We start from the raw sequence: 19,893 nt of genomic DNA, 5'->3' as shown, positions 1-19,893 counted from the left end.
ACACCACTGCCATGATGGGGAGGATAAGGATACTATGGTTAAATGTAAGCTCAAAGCACAGGTTTCGAACTTCAGAACAAGGCAGGGAAAAAAAAAAAAAACAATGGATGGGAAACAGTAGCTGAGAAATAGCACCCCTGACTCCTGGTCCCAGAAAATTTCAGTGTAGCATGCACAAAAAAAAACCAGGCATGACTCAGATAGAATGCATGTCAAGGGAAAACCAAGTTCAGTGAAAGAGAAGTGGGGCTGGGGAGGGTGAAAAGGGCAAGAATGTGGAGAAGTTTCTCTGCAGAGCAGAGAGTTTCCAAGTCCCATTAATCATATCTCAACACTGTCTCAAAACCTCCCCTTCCTTTCCACTCCTCCTGCCCCCCACCCTCAATAACTTTCACGTGGGTTCTCAAGAGTCTCAGAACTTGTCTCCATGCTATCAGTCTGTCACCTTTCCAATATACCTTTTACATTGTTGCCAGAGCATCTTTCTAAATACAAGCCTAATCATTGTTTCTGCTGCTTATCTAACTAAATCCCAAACTCAGCATGGTACTCAAGGCCTTCGATCATCTGGCCCTAACTGAACTGTGCCAATCCCTTCTCCCTTCTGTATTTCTTCATGCTCGACTGCTTGCTTTCCTATTTCCTTTTCCTATTTCCTTGTTCAATCTTTACTTGAACAAATAACCCTTATTTGTTCTGCTTTATGTTCAAGTTCACAAGTCCATCTCTTCCATGACCAGTGCTTCTTAAACTTCCCTGAAGTTAAAAATCACTAGACTACGTTTGTTAAAAACACAAATTCTTGGGGCCCATCACAGATACATCGAATCCGAATTTTTAAGGGAGGAGTTGAGAAGCCATGTCGGATGGCTTAAAATATGTCCCCCCAAATCTCTGACATTTCTCCCACCAAAAGGTAGAGTCAAATTCCCCTCCCTCTAAATATGAGCCAGCCTTAATGACTCAGTCCTAATGAAGAGAATGTGGTAAGAGTGATACTGTATAAATTCTGAGGGTGGGTCATAAAAGACCACATAACCATTACCCTGACTCCCTTCCTTCTTTGTTCCCTCCTTCCTTCCCTCTCTGGATGCTTGCCCTTGAAACCCAGACAAGCAAGCCAAGCAGCCACATGGAAAAGCCACGTGCGGCTATTCTGATCATGGCCCCAGCTGAGAGCCCAAATGACTGCCAGCATCCACCACCTGACTTACGAGTAAGCCTTTAGATGACTATGGCCCCAGTTCTGAGACACCGAGGATGGGGAAAGCAACAAAGGCAAGCACTGCCCTAATTGGAGACTCACAGCAAAATAAATGCTATTATTATTTTAAGACACTAAATTGTGGAGACTTTTTTTCTATGCAGCAATAGATAATTGGAACACCGTATTATTAACAAGTATCTCACATGAGTCTTAAAATGAAGGAAGTTTGAGGACTTCTGCTGTTGCTGCTGCTAAGTTGCTTCAGTTGTGTCCGACTCTGTGCGACCCCATAGACGGCAGCCCACCAGGCTCCCCCATCCCTGGGATTCTCCAGGCAAGAACACTGGAGTGGGTTGCCATTTCCTTCTCCAATGCATGAAAGTGAAAAGTGAAAGTGAAGTCGCTCAGTCGTGTCCGACTCTCAGCGACCCCATGGACTGCCACCTACTAGGCTCCTCTGTCCATGGGATTTTCCAGGCAAGAGTACTGGAGTGGGGTGCCATTGCCTTCTCCTAAGGACTTCTACTAATATAAATTATACTAAACTATACTGTTACATTCCTTGAGGCCAGAAGTTAAGTCTTAATAGTTTTTCAGATCTGGATCCTTTTTCTGCAATATCTTTATTGGTTTTCTTTTCTTTTTGATAAGAATATAAGTTTGACATAAATTTACAGCAATATAAAATGCATAACTTAGAAGGGGAAAGGGCTGTGCACTCTCCTCCCATCTCTGCCCCACCTTAAGCGATACCCTCGGTGAACAGGTCAGAAGGGCAGTGTTTTCCACAGAGCAGGTGGTTGATGGATTTGTCATTGAAGAAAGAGTGACAGTGGCAGATTACAGAAACTTCCTACTGGTATTTAGCTGTACTCTAGATATAGCTCCCTGAAGAAGGAAATGGCAACCCACTCCAGTACTTTTGCCTGGAGAATCCCATGGATGGAGAAGCCTGGTAGGCTGCAGTCCATGGGGTCGCACAGAGTCCGACACGACTGAAGCGACTTAGCAGCAGCAGCAGCAGATATAGCTCCCACAATCACTTTCTTTAAATCTTTCCCATCTTCCTTCTTTTAAATGTATCTCCTATAAAGTAATAAATTCTACTTAGTGAGGTAAACGTACCGTCTTCCCTAAGCTCTATGGCATCTCTAGTTGAGTGAAGTTAACACGTGCTTACCATCTCACTAACTTATACCATTCCCTCAACATTTGCTGAGTGCTTAGTATGTTCTAATTGTCATGCTACACACTAGGAATATAAAATACGCAGGAAAGGGGCCCTCATATCAAAAAAACCCATAGTCCAGAGCAGGGGTCAACAAACGTTTCCTTAAAGTGCCAGATTAGACTTTGAGGGCCATATGGTCTCTGCTTTAACTCTGCTGTTTTGGCACAAAAGCTGCCACAGACAATACACAAAAAGACATGGCTGTATTACAATAAACCTTTATTTACTAAAATAGGGAGCCTATAAGTAGTAAACCTTTATTTACTAAAATAGACTGCAGTCTGCCTACAGAGTTTACACTGGTCAACAGAACCTTATGCAATGGTGAAATGTTTCTGCAATATCCAGTGTGGTAGCCACCAGCTACACATAGCCATTGGACGATTGAAATGTGGCTAGTGCAGCTGATGAACTAAATTTTAACTATAATTTAATTTTACTTAATTGAAATTAATTCAAATGAATATAATTTAATTAAATTTATTTTAATTAATTTAAATAGCCTTATATGTAGTGGCTACCTTATTAGACAACGTAGGCATAGAGTGCACCTAACACTCCCTTCAACTAAAAACCTGCCTCAAAACTTATCTCATGAAAACCCCCAAACCAAAAAAAAAAAAAAACCCTCACCTCAACCAGAAAGCCTTCCTGACGGCTTCTATCCATGGTGATCACATACTGTCTCTTATCCTATATCTAGTCCTTACTCCCATTCATTTTGGACTTGCTAACATTGTGATTAATAACTATGTGTTTCATAATTCTCTCCTGTGTTTAAATCTCTTTCTTTCCCAAACTGAACGAAAATTTGAGTACAGAGAATGTATCTCCTGATTATTATCATCTTCCTTTGTCACAGAGTCTTGTGTGGTACTCAAAATCCAGAAGGTGCTCTAGAAAGTCATTAGACACATGCCCTTCCTTTAGTGATCTCCCTGACAGGTGGTGATGTTTGCTCAAGACAGATGGTCCTTTTGGGCCAGGATCAGCACTTACTTGGAGAATATTTCTACAATGGCCGATGAGTTGTTCTTGTTGACAAGGGAAAGTTCTTTGGCTGTAACCCTCAACGATAGAGAAGCCCATTGCCGTCTGTTAAATGGAGTTGGTTCCATCTTGTCTACAGATAATGAAGTACCTATGTGATAAAGAAAGTCAGAATATTAGACACAGAAGAGAGTTCTCCAGCACCCAATGACTGGCAACAGTGTGGTGTAAGTGAGAGCAGAGAGCCCTGGAGCAGCAGATTGTATTCCTCTACTGGTTCTCTCAAAAACTGTAACCTAGATCAGATGATTGAATTGGGGTTGTAGTTTCCTGTAAAATGAGAAGGTTAGATCAGGTGATCTCTAAGGTCCCTTTCAGTTTGCATCATTTTATGATTGACCCCACTGTGCAGACATCGATTGGCTTTTCCCTGAACTTAAGTCTGTTCCAAAGTCACATTTGGAGTGAAATGTTCCACTCTTCTGAGTTACACCCAAGGGGAAGTACAACTGGCATCTCTGCAGAGTCAGGTCCAAATTAGGTTCTACCTACATCCAAGTTTCTTTTGGCTGCCTTCTTTCCCCAAGCTCCGTAGCACTGACCACTTGGTACTAGGGAAAAAGCTACAGATACAGCACTGAATAGTATAAAGAACGCAGGCTTAAAGGCAAGATAGACTTCAAATGAAATAATAATTCTGTAACCTTAAACAAATTATATAATATTTTCAGTTTTAGTTACCTCACTGAAAAATGAGAATACTTACCCCTTTGTAGGGTTTTTGATGTGAATATATTTTAAATACTAGGCATATTGTAGTATCAAGAACATTTAAGTATAATATATTAGTAGTGGCCTCAAGTAAAAAAATACCATGAAGTCATACTCTTGACATCACCTAGACTGGATTGTTTGGTTTTGCTCTAGTAATTATCAAAGGAGTCCCAACCTTTGTCCAAAAGAGATGAGATTAGAAATGAGTCAATAGTTTCCTTATTTGAAGAGTGAACAATACAGATGAAAGTACTCCTTGCAGCTCTTTTGACAACCACGGAAGGTAACTGATCTGGTAGAATGCATGGTTCATCGGGTACTACTTCCAACAGCCTTGACAACCGCAGAGCACAGTGTGCATAACCAAGCAACGTGGGCCTCCATTTCACACTAAAAGTTCTGTGATGCAAAGTAAGTGATAGCAGCCCCAAAGGACCACACTACTTTTCCACAGGTAGTCCCTGTTCTCCCCACTAAAGCCTTGTCTGAAAACAATGCTAGTTTTGTTGTTTTTGTTTATTTGTTTGTTTCAATTCCCATGCTGGAGGGCAACATAGAACCCTCCTATGGTAAGGAGCTCTGGTATCAGAGACACATGCGTTTAAATGGGAGTGTTGGCCCCATCACTTAAAGCTGTGTGTCCTTCCCTAAAAGTTAGACTTCTTATCCATAACAATAGTATTTATCCCATAGTTCCTTTTTAGAAAAGTATTTATCTTTATCTATTTAGTTGGCTGCACCAGGTCTTGGCAGTGGCACACAGGATCTTTTAGCTGTGGCATGCAAACTCTTAGCTGCGGCACGTGGGTCTAGTTCCCTGACCAGGGATTGAACCTGGGACCCCGGCCTTGCGAGCATAGAGTCTCAGCCAATGGACCACCAGGGAAGTCTCACTTCATAGTATCTTTTTTTCCCCATAGTATCTTCATGAGGAATAAATAAGATAAGGAGAAAAAGACCCTGACATAGAATAAGTAAGCAATAAATTTAGTTTTTTTTGTATTACCTCTTCTCCCTGGATAAAATAATCTTAATTCTATACATGTTCTCTGAAATAATCCTACATGTATCAAATAATCTTGATATATGATATTCACTTAACTGCTTTTCAGTCTGTAACTGACATACCTACCAGACATTGTCAGTCCTTTCTCTAACAAGAAAAAGACACAGCTGTGTATTCAGCTAAACATAATTATGTAAAACCACAATAATGACCCTTTAAAACACATCCAGGAAACACTGGCAAATGCTTTAAGACATTATTTGGTATAATTATGCTTCCCGAGTGTAACTACCCATATAAATGATATCAATTCTAAAGGGATCAATTCTGAATTAAAAAAATACAAAAGATTATGTTCTCATATTTGTTCATGATAAAAGGAAAAGCATTAATTATTTGAGGGACTTAGTGTGAAAAAGTAAAAGGATTTTAATTCCCAAGTCTAATTCTGTGGTTTTGATTGGTCTCAGCCAGAAAGCCAAGTCAGAACAACTACCTTGGTATAATGCTAGGATAAGCACACTTTAAACTCAGGGAATGAGGTGGCTCACACCCTGACCACATCTTCATAGAAGTATGCTATTACTTCCTAGCAATGTTATTAGCACCCTGTGAACATACAAAGGTGATAATCAGTACATAATTTTTGATAAACTCTGGTACCAGGTTGTGTGCATGCTAAGTCGCTTCAGTCGTGTTTGACTCTCTGCAGTCCCATGGACTGTAGCCCACTGGGCTCTTCTGTCCATGGGATTCTCCAGGAAGGGATACTGGAGTGGGTTGCCATGCCCTTCTCCAGGGGATCTTCCTGACCCAGGGCTCAAACCCGAGTCTCTTATGTCTCCTGCATTGGCAGGCGGGTTCTTTATCACTAGTGCCACCTGGGAAAGCCCTCTGGTGCCAGGTTGCTGAGTAACTACTCCCTACAAGGTCCTGCCCAAATAATGTATGCAATCTAACAAGATTGCTAATGCACACAAATAATTGTAGCACAAGACAGAACGTGGTTAGAGGCAATGCATGGTCTAGGAGTACAGGACTTGATTTTCTGGCATGGTGGGAGAGAAGGGAAGACTTGATAGTTACAGAACTGGCAGAATTTTATCAAGTGAGGGCAGAAGGAGGACAGTGCCTTTCAGATAGGAGGGATACTGTTACACCACTAGGGAAGTGAAACAGCAAAAGATACTTTAATGGAGTTAGACTCTAGTTGCAAAAGAAGTTGAAGATAAAGTAGGGAAAGACAGAATGAGGATGGACTGGGAAGAGGCTTGAAAATCATGCTAATGAGAATTCCCTGATGGTCCAGTGGTTAGGACTTGATGCTTTCACTGCTGTGGGCCTGGGTTTAATCCCTGGTTGAGGAACTAAGATCCCTAAAGCCAAGGGGCGAGGTCAAAACAATAACAAGAACAACAAAAAAGGAAACCATAGGGCTTCCCTGGTGGCTCAGATGGTAAAAAAGAAAACCATGCTAAGGAATTTGGGTCATAAGCCTGGTGGAAAGAACTAGCCTGTGGGTGAGCAGAGGGGAGGTCTAGTTGTAATGTGTCACTCCCTAGCACATGAGTGACCTTTATGGCAAATGGAAAAAATAATTTCCCTGAGCTTCAATATCCACACATGTAAAGAAAAAAAAAGAGTTCTCTAAGTGGATTACCCAGTCTCAATGGCTGGATACTAGGAGTTTCCGAAAAAGCAAGTAACATAATAAGAGCCATGTTTTAAAAGCTGATTCTGCAGCAGTGTGTAAATTGGTAAGAGAGGAAAAGACTGGAATCTTAATCACTGGTCAAGAAGATCCTAAAATTGTCGAAGTGAAAGGTAATCAAGGTTTAAATTAGCATAGATGGGAATGGAAAAGTGGGAAGAAAGAATTCAGAGTTCTTAGAATAAAACGGGCTTAGGGTGAGAAGGAATCAAAGGTGGCATCATCAAAGTTGAACAATTAGAAGGTTGCTGATGCCATTAAGATAGAGTAAATAGAGGAAGAAGAGGGGGAGTAAGGAGTTTCGCTTTACACATGTTGAGATCTACACGTCAGCAGAAAAATCCTAGTGATACACAAGAGGAAGCTAAAAGGTTAAAAATCAGTCTCTTAGAAAGGAAATGAACATTTTAATTTTTTCTTTTCTTTTTTCTCTGGCCACGCCAGGCAGCATGCAGGATCATAGTTGCTTGACTGGGGGCTGAACCCTGGCTCCTAAAGTGGAAGCAGGGAGTCTTAACCACTGGACCACCAAGGAAGTCCCAAAATAAGCATTTTAAAACATCTATTTATGCACAGCACACATCTCAACCCTCACAACCAATTTAAAAGATTGGTTTTATTATCTTACATTTATGATGAAGAAACTGAAGTTCAGAGGTATTAAATAATGTTACAATGATCACTTAGCTATAAAGTAGCAGAGCTGGGATTCAAATTCATATTCTATTTGACTCCAAAGTTAATTTTCTTTCCACCGCATGTACTAGTAATGATTAAGACCATCACTTTTAGCCTAAGTCGAAAATGGGCAACAAAATCCCGGAACCCACCTAGCTGAAAACCCACACAAATTATCTTTCAGTAAGAGTGTCTTACTGAAAGACATGAGAATCAGACATGAGAATCATTCTTCCAGAGAAACTTAAAGTTACCTTGGGCCTGCCTGAAATACTCTCCCATTGTGAATATCTCGGCTTTCTGGACTTGCATTAAATCTGTGATACCTTCCCCAACTCACTCTGTCTCAGATGAGAGTCCCGTTCTCGAACTTTAGGACAATGTCCTTAATCCTAGAAATTCTGTTAAGGGTGAAAAGAGCACGAACAACACCTAAAACAAAAACAAAACAACCCCATGGACCCACTGAATTCTCCAGGCCAGAATACTGGAGTGGGTAGCCTTTCCCTTCTCCAGGGGATCTTCCCAGGCCAGGGACTGAACCCAGGTCTCCCACATTGCAGGCGGATTCTTTACCAGCTGAGCCACAAGGGAAGCCCAAACAAAACAAAAACCCTTTTCCAAAAGGACAAGGCATTCATTTGGGGCTACAATATTGTTGATTATTTTTTCCAGTGGCCCAGTGAACTTTAAAATCTAATCCATTGCATTGTCATATACAAATAATAACAGCAGCTATACTTACCCAGCACTTACTAACTCTAATTATTACAACTCTGGAGACAGACAATTTCCATTAAACAAACAAAACAAAACAAAACCAAACCCAACTGCGGTTTATTAAGATTGGCGAAACTGCCTAAGGTCAGACATTTAACACAGGGCCGAGGCAGAATTCAGCATTCAGACTCCAAAACCCAAGTTTCACCTGTGAAGGAAAAACTGCTGGACTGGTGGAAATTTGGGCAGGAATTAAAGGAAACGGATATAGCAAAAATAACTCTTAAGATTTCTAGCCTGAGACTGGGGCAGTGGCACAGCGAAAAATAATGGGGTACGTAGAAAGGGGAACTATTTGCTAAGAGGAAGATGCCTACAGTTTTAGATACATATGGCAGATTTTTATATCAAGAGAGAAGCTCAGAAATCAAGTAATCAAATCCCCCTTTTTACAGTAAGGTAATTAAGCCAAATAAACACCCAATAACTTTCCCGAACTCACCATCTAGTCAATATGAGAGCCAGAGCTATTCTCAGTTCAAAGTTCTTTTATCACACCTCGTAACTTGAAGTGGAACAGCTAAACCCCTATAGGTGAGCTGTAGCCTGGATATAAAGATCTCTAACAAAGGTCCTTGAAAATCAAGGGTTGGGTAATGACTCACAGGGAAATTTGGCCCCAGGTATCTGCTTCCTCAAGAGATTGCTTAGGGTGAGGTCTACAGCCGCTTGGGAAACCAACTCTAATAAATTCACTTTCCCTAACCAAGCGAATTGTCTCCCAGAAACAAAACTGACAAAAGCAAAAGAGTTGCCCCTAATAAAATCTTGTTCTTAAAAACCCAATCTTGGGACTTCCCTGGTGGTCCAGTGGTTAAGACGCCACCTTCCACTGAAGTGGGTGAGGGTTCCATCCAGGTTGGGAAACTAAGATCCTGCATGTTACACAGTGCAGCCAAAAAAAAAAAAAGTAAATAAATAAAATCACTTCATAAAACAACAACAACAAAAAAAGCAGGACAGCTCAAAAAAAAAAAAAAATCAATTTCTTGCTACTTTTTCTTGCTCCTGAGATGGCTGTTTGTGCAAGGGGCATAGTTGGTTGAATAGAAAATACAGAACAAAGTACAAACTCAATTGTTTTAAGAAAAATGTTCTTTAGAAATAGATTATAGACTTAAAGAAAAAAAAATCTAAAAAACTTCAACGTGCACGTATAGCTGATTTACTTCTATGTATAGCAGAAATGAATACAACTTTGGAAAGCCATTATACTCCAATAAAAAAAGAGTGAAAAATTAAAAAAATTTCAAGGTGCAAGGGGAAATTTTAAACAAAAGCAACATGAAATGTGTTTCCACACCACATTTCTTTATAATATAAACTGCATTTGTTTCTAAGGGTGTATTTTTATACAAAAAATAATGACTAAATTCACACCCCTGAAAAAAAAAATTGGAAGTTAATAGCTATTTTAACCTTTTATTTTGAAATAATTTTAGATTTACAGAGTTGCAAAGAAAAGTTTCCATACACTTTTCACCTAGGTTTATCTTACAACAGTACAATTATCAAAATTAAGAAATTAACACTGGTAGAATACCACCAAATTAACTATAAACTTTATTCAAATTTTACCAGTTTTTCATTAATGTATTTTTTCTATTCTAGGACCCTACACTGCAGTTACTTGCCATGCCTCTTTAAGTCGCCCTAAATCTCTGATAGTTCCTCTGTTTTTCCTTGCCTTTCATGGCCTTAACACTTTGAAGAATACTGGCAGATATTATGTAGACTGTCCCTAATTTGAGTTTCCTGGTTTCTCCAATAAGAAGAACCAGGGTTCTCTGGAGAAGTGGTTGATTCCAGAACTGCAGCAGGACAAATCCAAGATAAACCTAGACAGGGAACTATACTCAATATCTAATAATAATCTCTAAGGGAAAAGAATCTGAAAAAGAATACATATATCTAACCAAATCACTTTGCTGTACACCTGAAACATAACAGTGTAAAGCAACTATACTTCTATTTAAAGAGAGAGAGAGATAGAGACAGAGAGATAAAAACAAGATAAGCCTGGAACATCTCTCAATGTTCAAAAAAAGTTTGCTTTAAAAAAAAAAATGTTTTCTCGGATTAGATTGAGGTCATAGAATCTGGGGAAGAATACTACAAAGCTGATAAGCCTCCTCAGTGCATGGTATTAGAGGGTACACTATGTTGATGTCTGTCTTATTACTGATGATGTTTACCTTGATCACTTGGTTAAGGTGGTATCTGCTAGGTTTCTCCAATGTAAAGTGGCGATATTCTTCTGTTTATAATTCATAAATATTTGGGGAGACATACTTTAATCCTATTTTTCCTTACTTTTACTCACTAATTTTAGCATTTATAGGAGGGGATCTTGGCTCCAGGAATGATTATGGTGGTGTTCTAATGGTGATTTTTTGTTGCCCTCTTTCCTTCTATATTTATTAATTGGAGGAATTCTTCTACAAGGAAGAATTGTCCTATCTCCCTCATTTATTTAGTCAGTCATTTATTTATACTAGTATTAGACTCATGGATATTTATTTTATTCTCTGGGTTATGATATTCCTGGATTATTTTATTTGTTGCATAGATTGTTCTACTTTAGTCATTTGGAACTCTTTCAGCTTGGTTCTGGTGTCCTTTCAAGATGCCACCAATTTTTTTAAAGCACTTTTAAGCTCTATAAGATGTTCCAGGTTCATCGAGTGTTTGCCCTGCCCCAGCTCTGGAATCAGCCACTTCTCCAAGGAACCCTGGTTCCTGTTATTGGAGAAACCAAGATCTGGGCAGTAGGTGTACTCAGTGCTACTCAGACATCACTGCTTTTGGGATCTCAGGGGAGAGAACCAGGAAATCCATGTGTGAATATTAACTCATGTATATATACACACATCTATATTTCTATATTTATTTCTCTATATACCTATGTATATGTGTGTATATATATATTAGTCAGTTAAGTCGCACAGTCGTGTCCAACTCTTTGTGACCCCATGGACTGCAGCACATCAGGCTTCCCTGTCTATCACCAACTCCCGGAGCTTGCTCAAACTCATGTCCTTTAAGTTGGTGATGTCATCCAACCATCTCATCCTCTGTCAACCCCTTCTCCTCCTGCCTTCAATCTTGCCCAGCATCAGGGTCTTTTCCAATGAGTCAGTTCTTCACATCAGGTGGCCAAAGTATTAGAGTTTCAGCATCAGTCCTTCCAATGAATATTCAGGATTGATTTCCTTCAGGATTGACTGGTTTGATCTCCTTGAAGTCCAAAGGACTCTCAAGAGTCTTCTCCAACACCACAGTTCAAAAGCATCATTTCTTTAGCACTCAGCTTTCTTTATGGTCCAACTCTTACATTCATACATGACTACTAGAAAAACCAGGGCTTTGACTAGACAGACCTTTGTTGGCAGAGTAATGTCTCCGCTTTTTAATACACTGCCTAGGTTTGTCATAGCTTTCCTTCCAAGGAGCAAGCATCTTTTAATTTCACGGCTGCAGTAACCATCTGCAATGATTTTGGAGCCCAAAAGAATAAAGTCTCTCACTATTTCCATTGTTTTCCCACCTATTTGCCATGAAGTGATGGGACCAGATGCCATGATCTTCGTTTTCTGAATGTTGAGTTTTAAAGCAGCTTTTTCACTCTCCTCTTTCACTTTCATCAAGAGGTTCTTTAGTTCCTCTTTGCTTTCTGCCATAAGGGTGGTGTCATCTGCATATCTAAGATTATTGATATTTCTCCCGGCAGTCTTGATTCCAGCTTGTGCTTCATCCAGCCTTTGATGAAGCCTTCATTCATCATTTAGCATAATATACTCTGCATATAAGTTAAATAAGCAGGGTGACAATATACAGCCTTGACATATTCCTTTCCCAATTTGGAACCAGTCTGTTGTTCCATGTCCGGTCCTAACTCTTGCTTCTTGACCTGCATACTTGCATACCTTCACCTGCTTCTTGACCTTGATTTCTCAGGAGGCAGGTAAGGTGATCTGGTATTCCCATCTCTTTAAGAATTTTCCACAGTTTGGTGTGATCCACACAGCCAAAAGCTTTGGCATAGTCAATAAAGCAGAAGTAGATGGTTTTCTGGAATTCTCTTGCTTTTTCTATGATCCAACAGATGTTGGCAATTTGATCTCTGGTTCTTCTGCCTTTTCGAAATCCACCTTGAACATCTGGAAGTTCTCGGTTCATATACTGTTGAAGCCTAGCTTGGAGAATTTTGAGCATCACTTCGGTAGTGTGTGAGATGAGTGCAATTGTGTGGTAGTCCAAACATTCCTTAGCATATATACTTATATATATTTATAAATATATACACATATATTTAAACTATAAATTCATAGTGGTACTTCTGAATCCAATCTAGCATCACAAAATTTATTCTAGTATTCCCTTTTATTACTTGTACCTTCTTTCTCTGATGGTGAGAAGCCTAATTTCATAGAATTTGGAAAAAGATATAGAATCTTCAAAATTGTGCCACTGCCAGTTTCTACTCCCTGATAAACCATATATTTTTTTTCTATCCACTTGGCATGTTATCCCTTCCTTCCTCCCTCAATCTGTTCATCTTTCAAGACTCAAGTGAATAGTCTGCCTCCTCAGAGAAGCCTTTCCTGAACTGCCCTAGCCTTATTCCTCATCAGTATAGGACACTTCCTCTGCCTTTTAATAATTTTATAAATCATACTTGGTAGAAAGATTGTTGAAGTGAGAGGACAGATTTTACTTTGCCTGTTGCCCTCCTAGTATCTAGTATTGCTTTTTAAATAGAAGGAACTCTATAAATATATCTTGAATTGCATGAAGGCTTAAATTTTACCCAAACACTACCTGTACAACAACAACAAAAAATCATCTATTATATAGCCCAGGCTTCCCAGATGGCTCAGTGTTAAAGAATCTGCCCGCCAAGCAGGAGATGCAGGTTTGATCCCTGGGTCGGGAAGATCCCCTGGAGAAGGAAATGGCAACCCACTCCAGTATTCTTGCCTGGAAAATCCCATGGCCAGAGGAGCCTGGTGGGCTATAGTCCATAGGGTCACAGAGTTGGGCATGACTTAGTGATTAAACAACATTATATAACCCTAAGGCTAGTTGTTGAGAAGGTAAATACTATTTTTCAGTAATTTTAGCTTATTCAAACTCTGATAAAAACTCAAATGATAGGAAATAATAGAACTACTGCTGCTGCTAAGTCGGTTCAGTCGTATCCGACTCTGTGCGACCCCATAGATGGCAGCCCACCAGGCTCCCCTGTCCCTGGGATTCTCCAGGCAAGAACACTGGAGTGGGTTGCCATTTCCTTCTCCAATGCATGAAAGTGAAAAGTGAAAGTGAAGTCACTCAATTGTGTCTGACTCTTAGTGACCCCATGGACTGTAGCCTACCAGGCTTCTCCTTCCATGGGATTTTCCAGGCATAACTTCAAATACTACACATAAAAGTTTCACTACTCTATTATTCAGCAACATGGTGACTGACAAGTCTGTAGCACATTAGAATAATCATTGTTATTGTTCTTGAAAGAGCTTCAGCCAGGTCTCTGTAGAAACATGTATCCTAGACAATAGGGAAATTGTAAGAATGACCAAACTCCCAGAGATCAGCAAGAATGTAGATATTTACAACAGGACAGAGTCACTTCAGTAACATTTGATTCTTTTATATCCTTTATAAGAATATTTTGTTCTTAAAAACACTAAGATCCAGGGGAAGAGTAATGAAAAAAGATAACTGAGAAGCAACTTTACTGCTAGAAACTGCTCACCAAAGAATCAGAGCAACCTTCACTAGGCACTTACAAATATTCACCCTAAGCAATTCACATGTTACCATTCCAGAGATAAAAGAAGAAGAAAGCACCCTCAGATATAATCTCTTCTCTGACCTGGGTTTCCTTAGGAGAAAAACAAATGTCACAACAGTGACTCCTCTATCTTCCCTAGAGTCTAACTTTACCTCCACCTCTGACTTTGCCCTAAAAACATGCTCATATTTTTGGGGTGTGTGTGTGTGCGCTCACATGTGTGCCTGCATGATTATGTGGATATGTCTGAAACCTGCATATATGGATAGGGCTTCCCAGGTGGGGCTAGTGGTAAAGAATTTGCCTGCCAATGCAGGAGATGTGGGTTCAATCCCTGGGTCAGGAAGATCCCCTGGAGAAGGAAATGGCAACCCACTCCAGTATTCTTGCCTGGAAAAATCCATGGACAGAAGAACCTGATGGGCTACAGTCCATGGGGTCACAAAGAGTCAGACATGACAGAGCACGTACACACACACACACACACACACACACACACGGATTAAAAAAATAATCCTTTTTTCTCTTAAGCCCTATTCCCCCTCAAATGGCCACCTCACCTTGCTCCCACCTTAAAAGCCAAACCTTAGTCTCTGCTTCTTCATCTTCCATTTATCCCTCTGACTGCTTGGGTGTGGCTTCTACTCCCAACATCCTGCTGAAATTATTCTCCTGAAGATCTTTTACTATCACATCCAAGGACCATGTCTCAGTTTTCATCATTCTCTATTGTCATTTGAATTGCTGATTAGTCCCTCATTTTTGAAATTGTATTTCCCCTTATATTTCCCCATAAGTCTTCTCTTAAATGGAACTCTTCTGCTTCCTTTCCTATCTTTTTAACCATCACCATTTTCTCAAAGAATCATCTCTCTCTCTCCACTTATCCTTGCTCCTAGGCATTACTTGATGGTCAGTATCTCTCTTCCCTCTGAGTAAGCTCACCTATGCTTGAGTCTTCAAAGGTCACTTACACCAAATGAGTCCCAAAGCTGTATCATAAGCCCTAACCTTCCTGACTTATGGTCCTAGAATTTCCATTGCATGATGGATAGCTTCATGTGTCACATAAGTACACAACACAATTCAGCCCAAACATATGTATCATCTTTTACCTTTATCCTTCAAATTAAGTTTGCTTAACCATAGACAATTTTCTCCAAAGATGAGCTGGCATATGAAATTTTGCTTCTATAAAATAAAATAATATAGCATGAAAGATGGCATGATGGTAACAAAACATGTATAAGGTCTGAAGTCAAAAAGAGGACTTTCAAGAACTCACTCTGCCTCTTTCTAATTATGTTGACTGCAGGCCATCAAATCTACATCACTTACCTTAGCTCATCAAAAATTCTATGTAAATGTGACACATATGAAGAGAGAATGGTATAGAGGCTAAGAGCACAGAGTTTGAATATAGCTGTTCAAGTCTCACAATATTCATGAGCTGTGTGATCTCAGGCAAGTTATTTTACTCTATCTCAGTTTTCACATATGTAAATTGAGCAGAAAGAACCTACCTCATAGCATTGTTTTGAGAATGGAAACAAATTCCTAAACATTAAGTATGTACAAACTACCTAACACGTCCTAAATGCTCAATAAATGTTTACTATTATTATTAATCAGTAAGTATTATTTCACACACTCCCTTTATCTTCTTTTACATGTGGACTTTGTACAAACTTTTTCTCACACATTTAGGCTGGTCCAGCTTCTCTTTCTTGATTCTGGGCCTTTCTCTGTACATGCTACATCCTTCTGTACATGTACATCCCTCTGTCTAAAAGGACCTCCCTTTGAACCCTCCCTGGCCTTATGCTATAGGTCCCAGCTTAGATGACACTTTCCTCCAAATGCCTTCCCTGACCCCTAAGCTTGCACTAAGAGGCTGCTCTCAAACTTCCAAATGACTAGACATAGCCTAACACTAATCATGTTGCATTTTTTTTATTATATTGTTTTTTAACTCTCAGGACCGTGCCTGGCACACGGGAGGTATGCAAGTATTTGTTAAATGAAGGGAGGTTTACCAGGCATCCAAAATCATTTGCTGCATTCACCTATTTTTATAAACTAGTACTTTAGGGGAAACAAAAATGAAACAAAACAGTGGGTTATGTTTATTCTGAGATAAGTCACCCCAAATTATGGGAAACCAGTGGACATAGCCACCAAAAAATAAAAAAGGTCTCTAGCCCTAAACTCAGGAAGAATAAAACTGAACCTCATCAATATAGATTGTCTTAGTTAACTTGCTCTCTTGGCATAAGTCAGGTATTTTCTAACAAATATCTATTTGGCTCTTCAGGTAAAAAAGTCTCTACCTGCTCTTATCCATCCCTTATCCCATGCCAATTCTAATCCCCAGAGGCAATCTTTTTCACAGTTTGGAGTAATAGGCTTTCTGATATTGCCTATACATGATATTGAAGTGCTCAAATTTCTTCTTAAATGTTTGTTTTGGGTACTTTGACGTTCCCTAAGTTTAAAATACACACCAGATTTTAGAAACCAAAAGAGAGCTAAGATAAATAAAAAGGAGGGGAGGATTCAATTCAGTAGGTCACACACTTGTGTGTTCTTAAGACGCACCCAGGAAGCATGTTTAAAATGCAGATTTCCAGGTCCCATGCCACAATTCTGACTCGTTAGGTTTGGAGTAGGGGCCAGGAAGATGACTCCATTTTAACATGAACTTTGAAGTGATTCTAGTGTTGGATGTCTCTCCCCATCATATGTTGGAAAACACTGAAATAAAACAGTCTAAGACCTGTAGGTATTCCAAGAAAAATGGAAAAACAGCAGCATAAATGTTTTTATATTGTCCATTTCAAATTTTACATGGTCATTCAAATTTGGCAGTGTAAGAAAAATGGCTGCCCTTCAAAGGTAGACTGAGGTTTGAACAAAAATGAACCTGAGCCACTGAAATGATCAATTTTTTGGCCATTATGTAGGTTCATGTAAAACTTCCCTGTCCAGATGGCACAAAATTATTGAGCAGACCAATGACTCATGATAATAAAACTGAGTTCATCATAGTCTCTTTTTTTCTTTAGATTGGTTTGCTGCTGAATTTAAAATGTTACTTGAGAAAAATATATATGGTTAAAAAAATGGTATCTGAATAGAAATTCCAATTTACTTTTATATTCTGAATATGATGGTAACTAAAACTTATTAAGATGTTAAAGCAGGAAGCCAATAGGCTTGGGCTTTAATCTTCATTTAATTTGCCACTAATTAGCACTATCATCTGCTTAACAAGTCATCTCCTCAGGGCTTCAACTTCCTCTTGTGTAAAACGAAGGGTTAAAATAGCCTAGTGTTTTTCTAACTGTAGGTCACAATAAGTTGTGAAATCAGGTTTAGCGGGTCAGCATGTTTATATTAATTAAATAATGGAATGAAACAGAAAATAGAGTGCATCACACACATTAGAGGTAAATATTCTTTTATAAACCTTGCTTTTGTTTCAGTTTGTGTGTGTATAAACTGGGTAAGAATGTAAAATAGTTCTTACTGAGGCATGTGGTTAAAAAAATGATGGTTTGACAAGTGTTGGTGAGGATGTAGAGAAACTGAAACTCTCATACATTGCTGATGGGAACGTAAAATGGTGCAGCTGCTTTGAAGAGTTGGCAGTTCCTCAAAAGGTTAAATACATCATTATTATATGACTTAGCAATTCCACAGTTCCACTCCTAGGTATGTAGGTGTGTTTGTGTGTGTGTGTGTGTCTCCAAGAGAAATGAAAACACAGGTCCACACAAAAATCTGTTCACAAATGTTCCCAATAGCATTATTCTCAACAGCCCCAACATGGGAACATTCCAAATGTTCATCAACTGATGAACGGATAAACAAAATGTGGTTTATCCACAAAAAGGTGTTTTATTCAACTATGAAAAGGAAGTACTGATACATGCTACAACATAGAGGAACCTTGAAAAAATTATACCAAGCGCAAGGAACCAGTCACAATAGACTACATGTTGTATGATTCCATTTATATGAGATGTCTAGAAGAGGCAAATCTATAGAAACAGAAAGTAAATTAGTGGTGACCTAGCACCTGGGGGTAAGGGAGAAGGGACTGATTGCTAATAGGCACGGGTTTTTTTCCAGGAAGTGGTGAAAATGTTGTAAAATGATTGTGGTGATGGCTGTACAAATCTGTTAATATACCACAAACCACTGAATTGCCCACTTTAAAAACAGGTAAGTTGGTATGGTATAAGAATTACGTTTCAATAAAACTGCTATTTTTAAAAAACACAGTTTGAAAGTCACTAGCTAGATGATAGATGATCACTGGGGTCCCTAAGAATGCTCAGTGTACCCCTCATGTAGGGTTCACTTTACCCATACGCACACAGTGGTTATTGGGAGGCAGGGCAGTAAGTATCATGAAACACCAGCTGACTCCAGTTCTGATTCTAGTGCTAATGAGATCCATGGTGACCTCTGTACTACCCTTTCCTTCTCTGTAAGACGAGGATGACAACTTACCCTCCAGGGTTGTTCTACACACAAAAGGAGATAATAAATGCATACTATGTCTGGCACATTCCTTGGGGTCACAGCCAGATCTTGTCAGTCTTTGTAAGCCTCTGTATTTAAGACAAATTCAATAAACATTATTCCAATGACTTTGTTAACAGGATACATATTTGGGTTTAGCTTAGTTTACATGTCATATTGTCTTAACAAGGCCTATGTCATTAGACTCATAAAAAAAATTCACAAATGTAATTTTTTCTTCAGCCCTTTGACTTCTTTTAGTACAAAAACTACTCTCTTTATAATACGGTATAATGGAGGTAGGAACACTAGTTGAAAGGAAATTAGTGGTCTCTTTAAAATATTCAAATTTTAATTTCAAAGTATTAGAAAAACTATCCATCTCTTCTTAAATGTCTGTTTTGGATACCTTGAGCAATTACATTTTGTAGTGTCTATTCGGAAGTCAAACTAGGGAAATTCTCTGTGGTCCAGTACTTAGGATTTCACACTTCCACTGCAGGGGGTATAAGTTTGATATCTGGTGAGGGAACTGAGTTCCTACAAGCTGCAGGGTGGCCAAAAATAAAGTCTATTGAGTACTTGAAATGTGGCTAGTTTGTATAGAGATGTTCCATAAGTGTAAAATACACACCCAATTTTATTTAACAAGCTAAACAGGAAAAGAATTTGAAAAAGGATACATGTACATGTATAACTGACTCAGATTGCTGTACACCTGAAACACAACATGGTTAATCAACTATACTCCAATATAAAATAAAAAGTTTTGAAAAAGCCAAATTAAACATTATTCACTTTTTAATATAAAGGTAACTAAAGTCCAAAAAGGGTAAGTCCACATATAAATGCTGGAATGTCCAATCGAAATTTTTTCCTTTAATTAGGTCAGCAGTTTTCAAAAATAGCTCCAGCAGCCAAAGTGTGATCAACCAGCACCCTTCCCAGTTTCCCACTCTGCCACCCTCTTTCACCCTCCTTCCATCTGGGGAACCTCTCCTCCACTGGCCTCAATGAACACTCAAGCTGCTATTTTCTTCCCTGTCTAGCTTCCTTGGTTAGAGTGACTGGTCAAGGGATGAGGCTGTTCACCACAAACAATTCAGTTCAGTTCAGTTGCTCAGTCATGTCCAACTCTTTGCGACCCCATGGACTGCACCATGCCAGGCATCCCTGTCCATCGCCAACT

The 19,893-nt window shown here is 39.2% G+C and overlaps 1 protein-coding gene across 4 annotated transcripts in view; it reads right to left on the bottom strand.

The window, feature by feature from the left end:
- LIMA1 (LIM domain and actin binding 1) overlaps positions 1-19,893 on the bottom strand; it is a 92,039-nt gene that overhangs the window by 55,875 nt on the left and 16,271 nt on the right. For 2 of the 4 annotated variants that reach the window (XM_061416134.1, XM_061416136.1), the window contains exon 2: positions 3,438-3,579. In XM_061416134.1, the coding sequence (XP_061272118.1) occupies positions 3,438-3,556 (119 nt within the window). In that variant the 5' untranslated portion in view covers positions 3,557-3,579. Of the gene's footprint in view, positions 1-3,437; positions 3,580-4,377; positions 4,455-8,819; positions 8,892-19,893 lie in introns of those variants that run through there. The other 2 variants (XM_061416135.1, XM_061416138.1) reach the window with 2 other exon arrangements.

Source organism: Bos javanicus, chromosome 5, assembly GCF_032452875.1.
Source record: "Bos javanicus breed banteng chromosome 5, ARS-OSU_banteng_1.0, whole genome shotgun sequence".
Classification (NCBI taxonomy): Eukaryota; Metazoa; Chordata; class Mammalia; order Artiodactyla; family Bovidae; genus Bos; species Bos javanicus.
The sequence above is the reverse complement of the archived record's forward strand: the minus strand, read 5'-3'. Positions and strand labels throughout refer to the sequence as shown.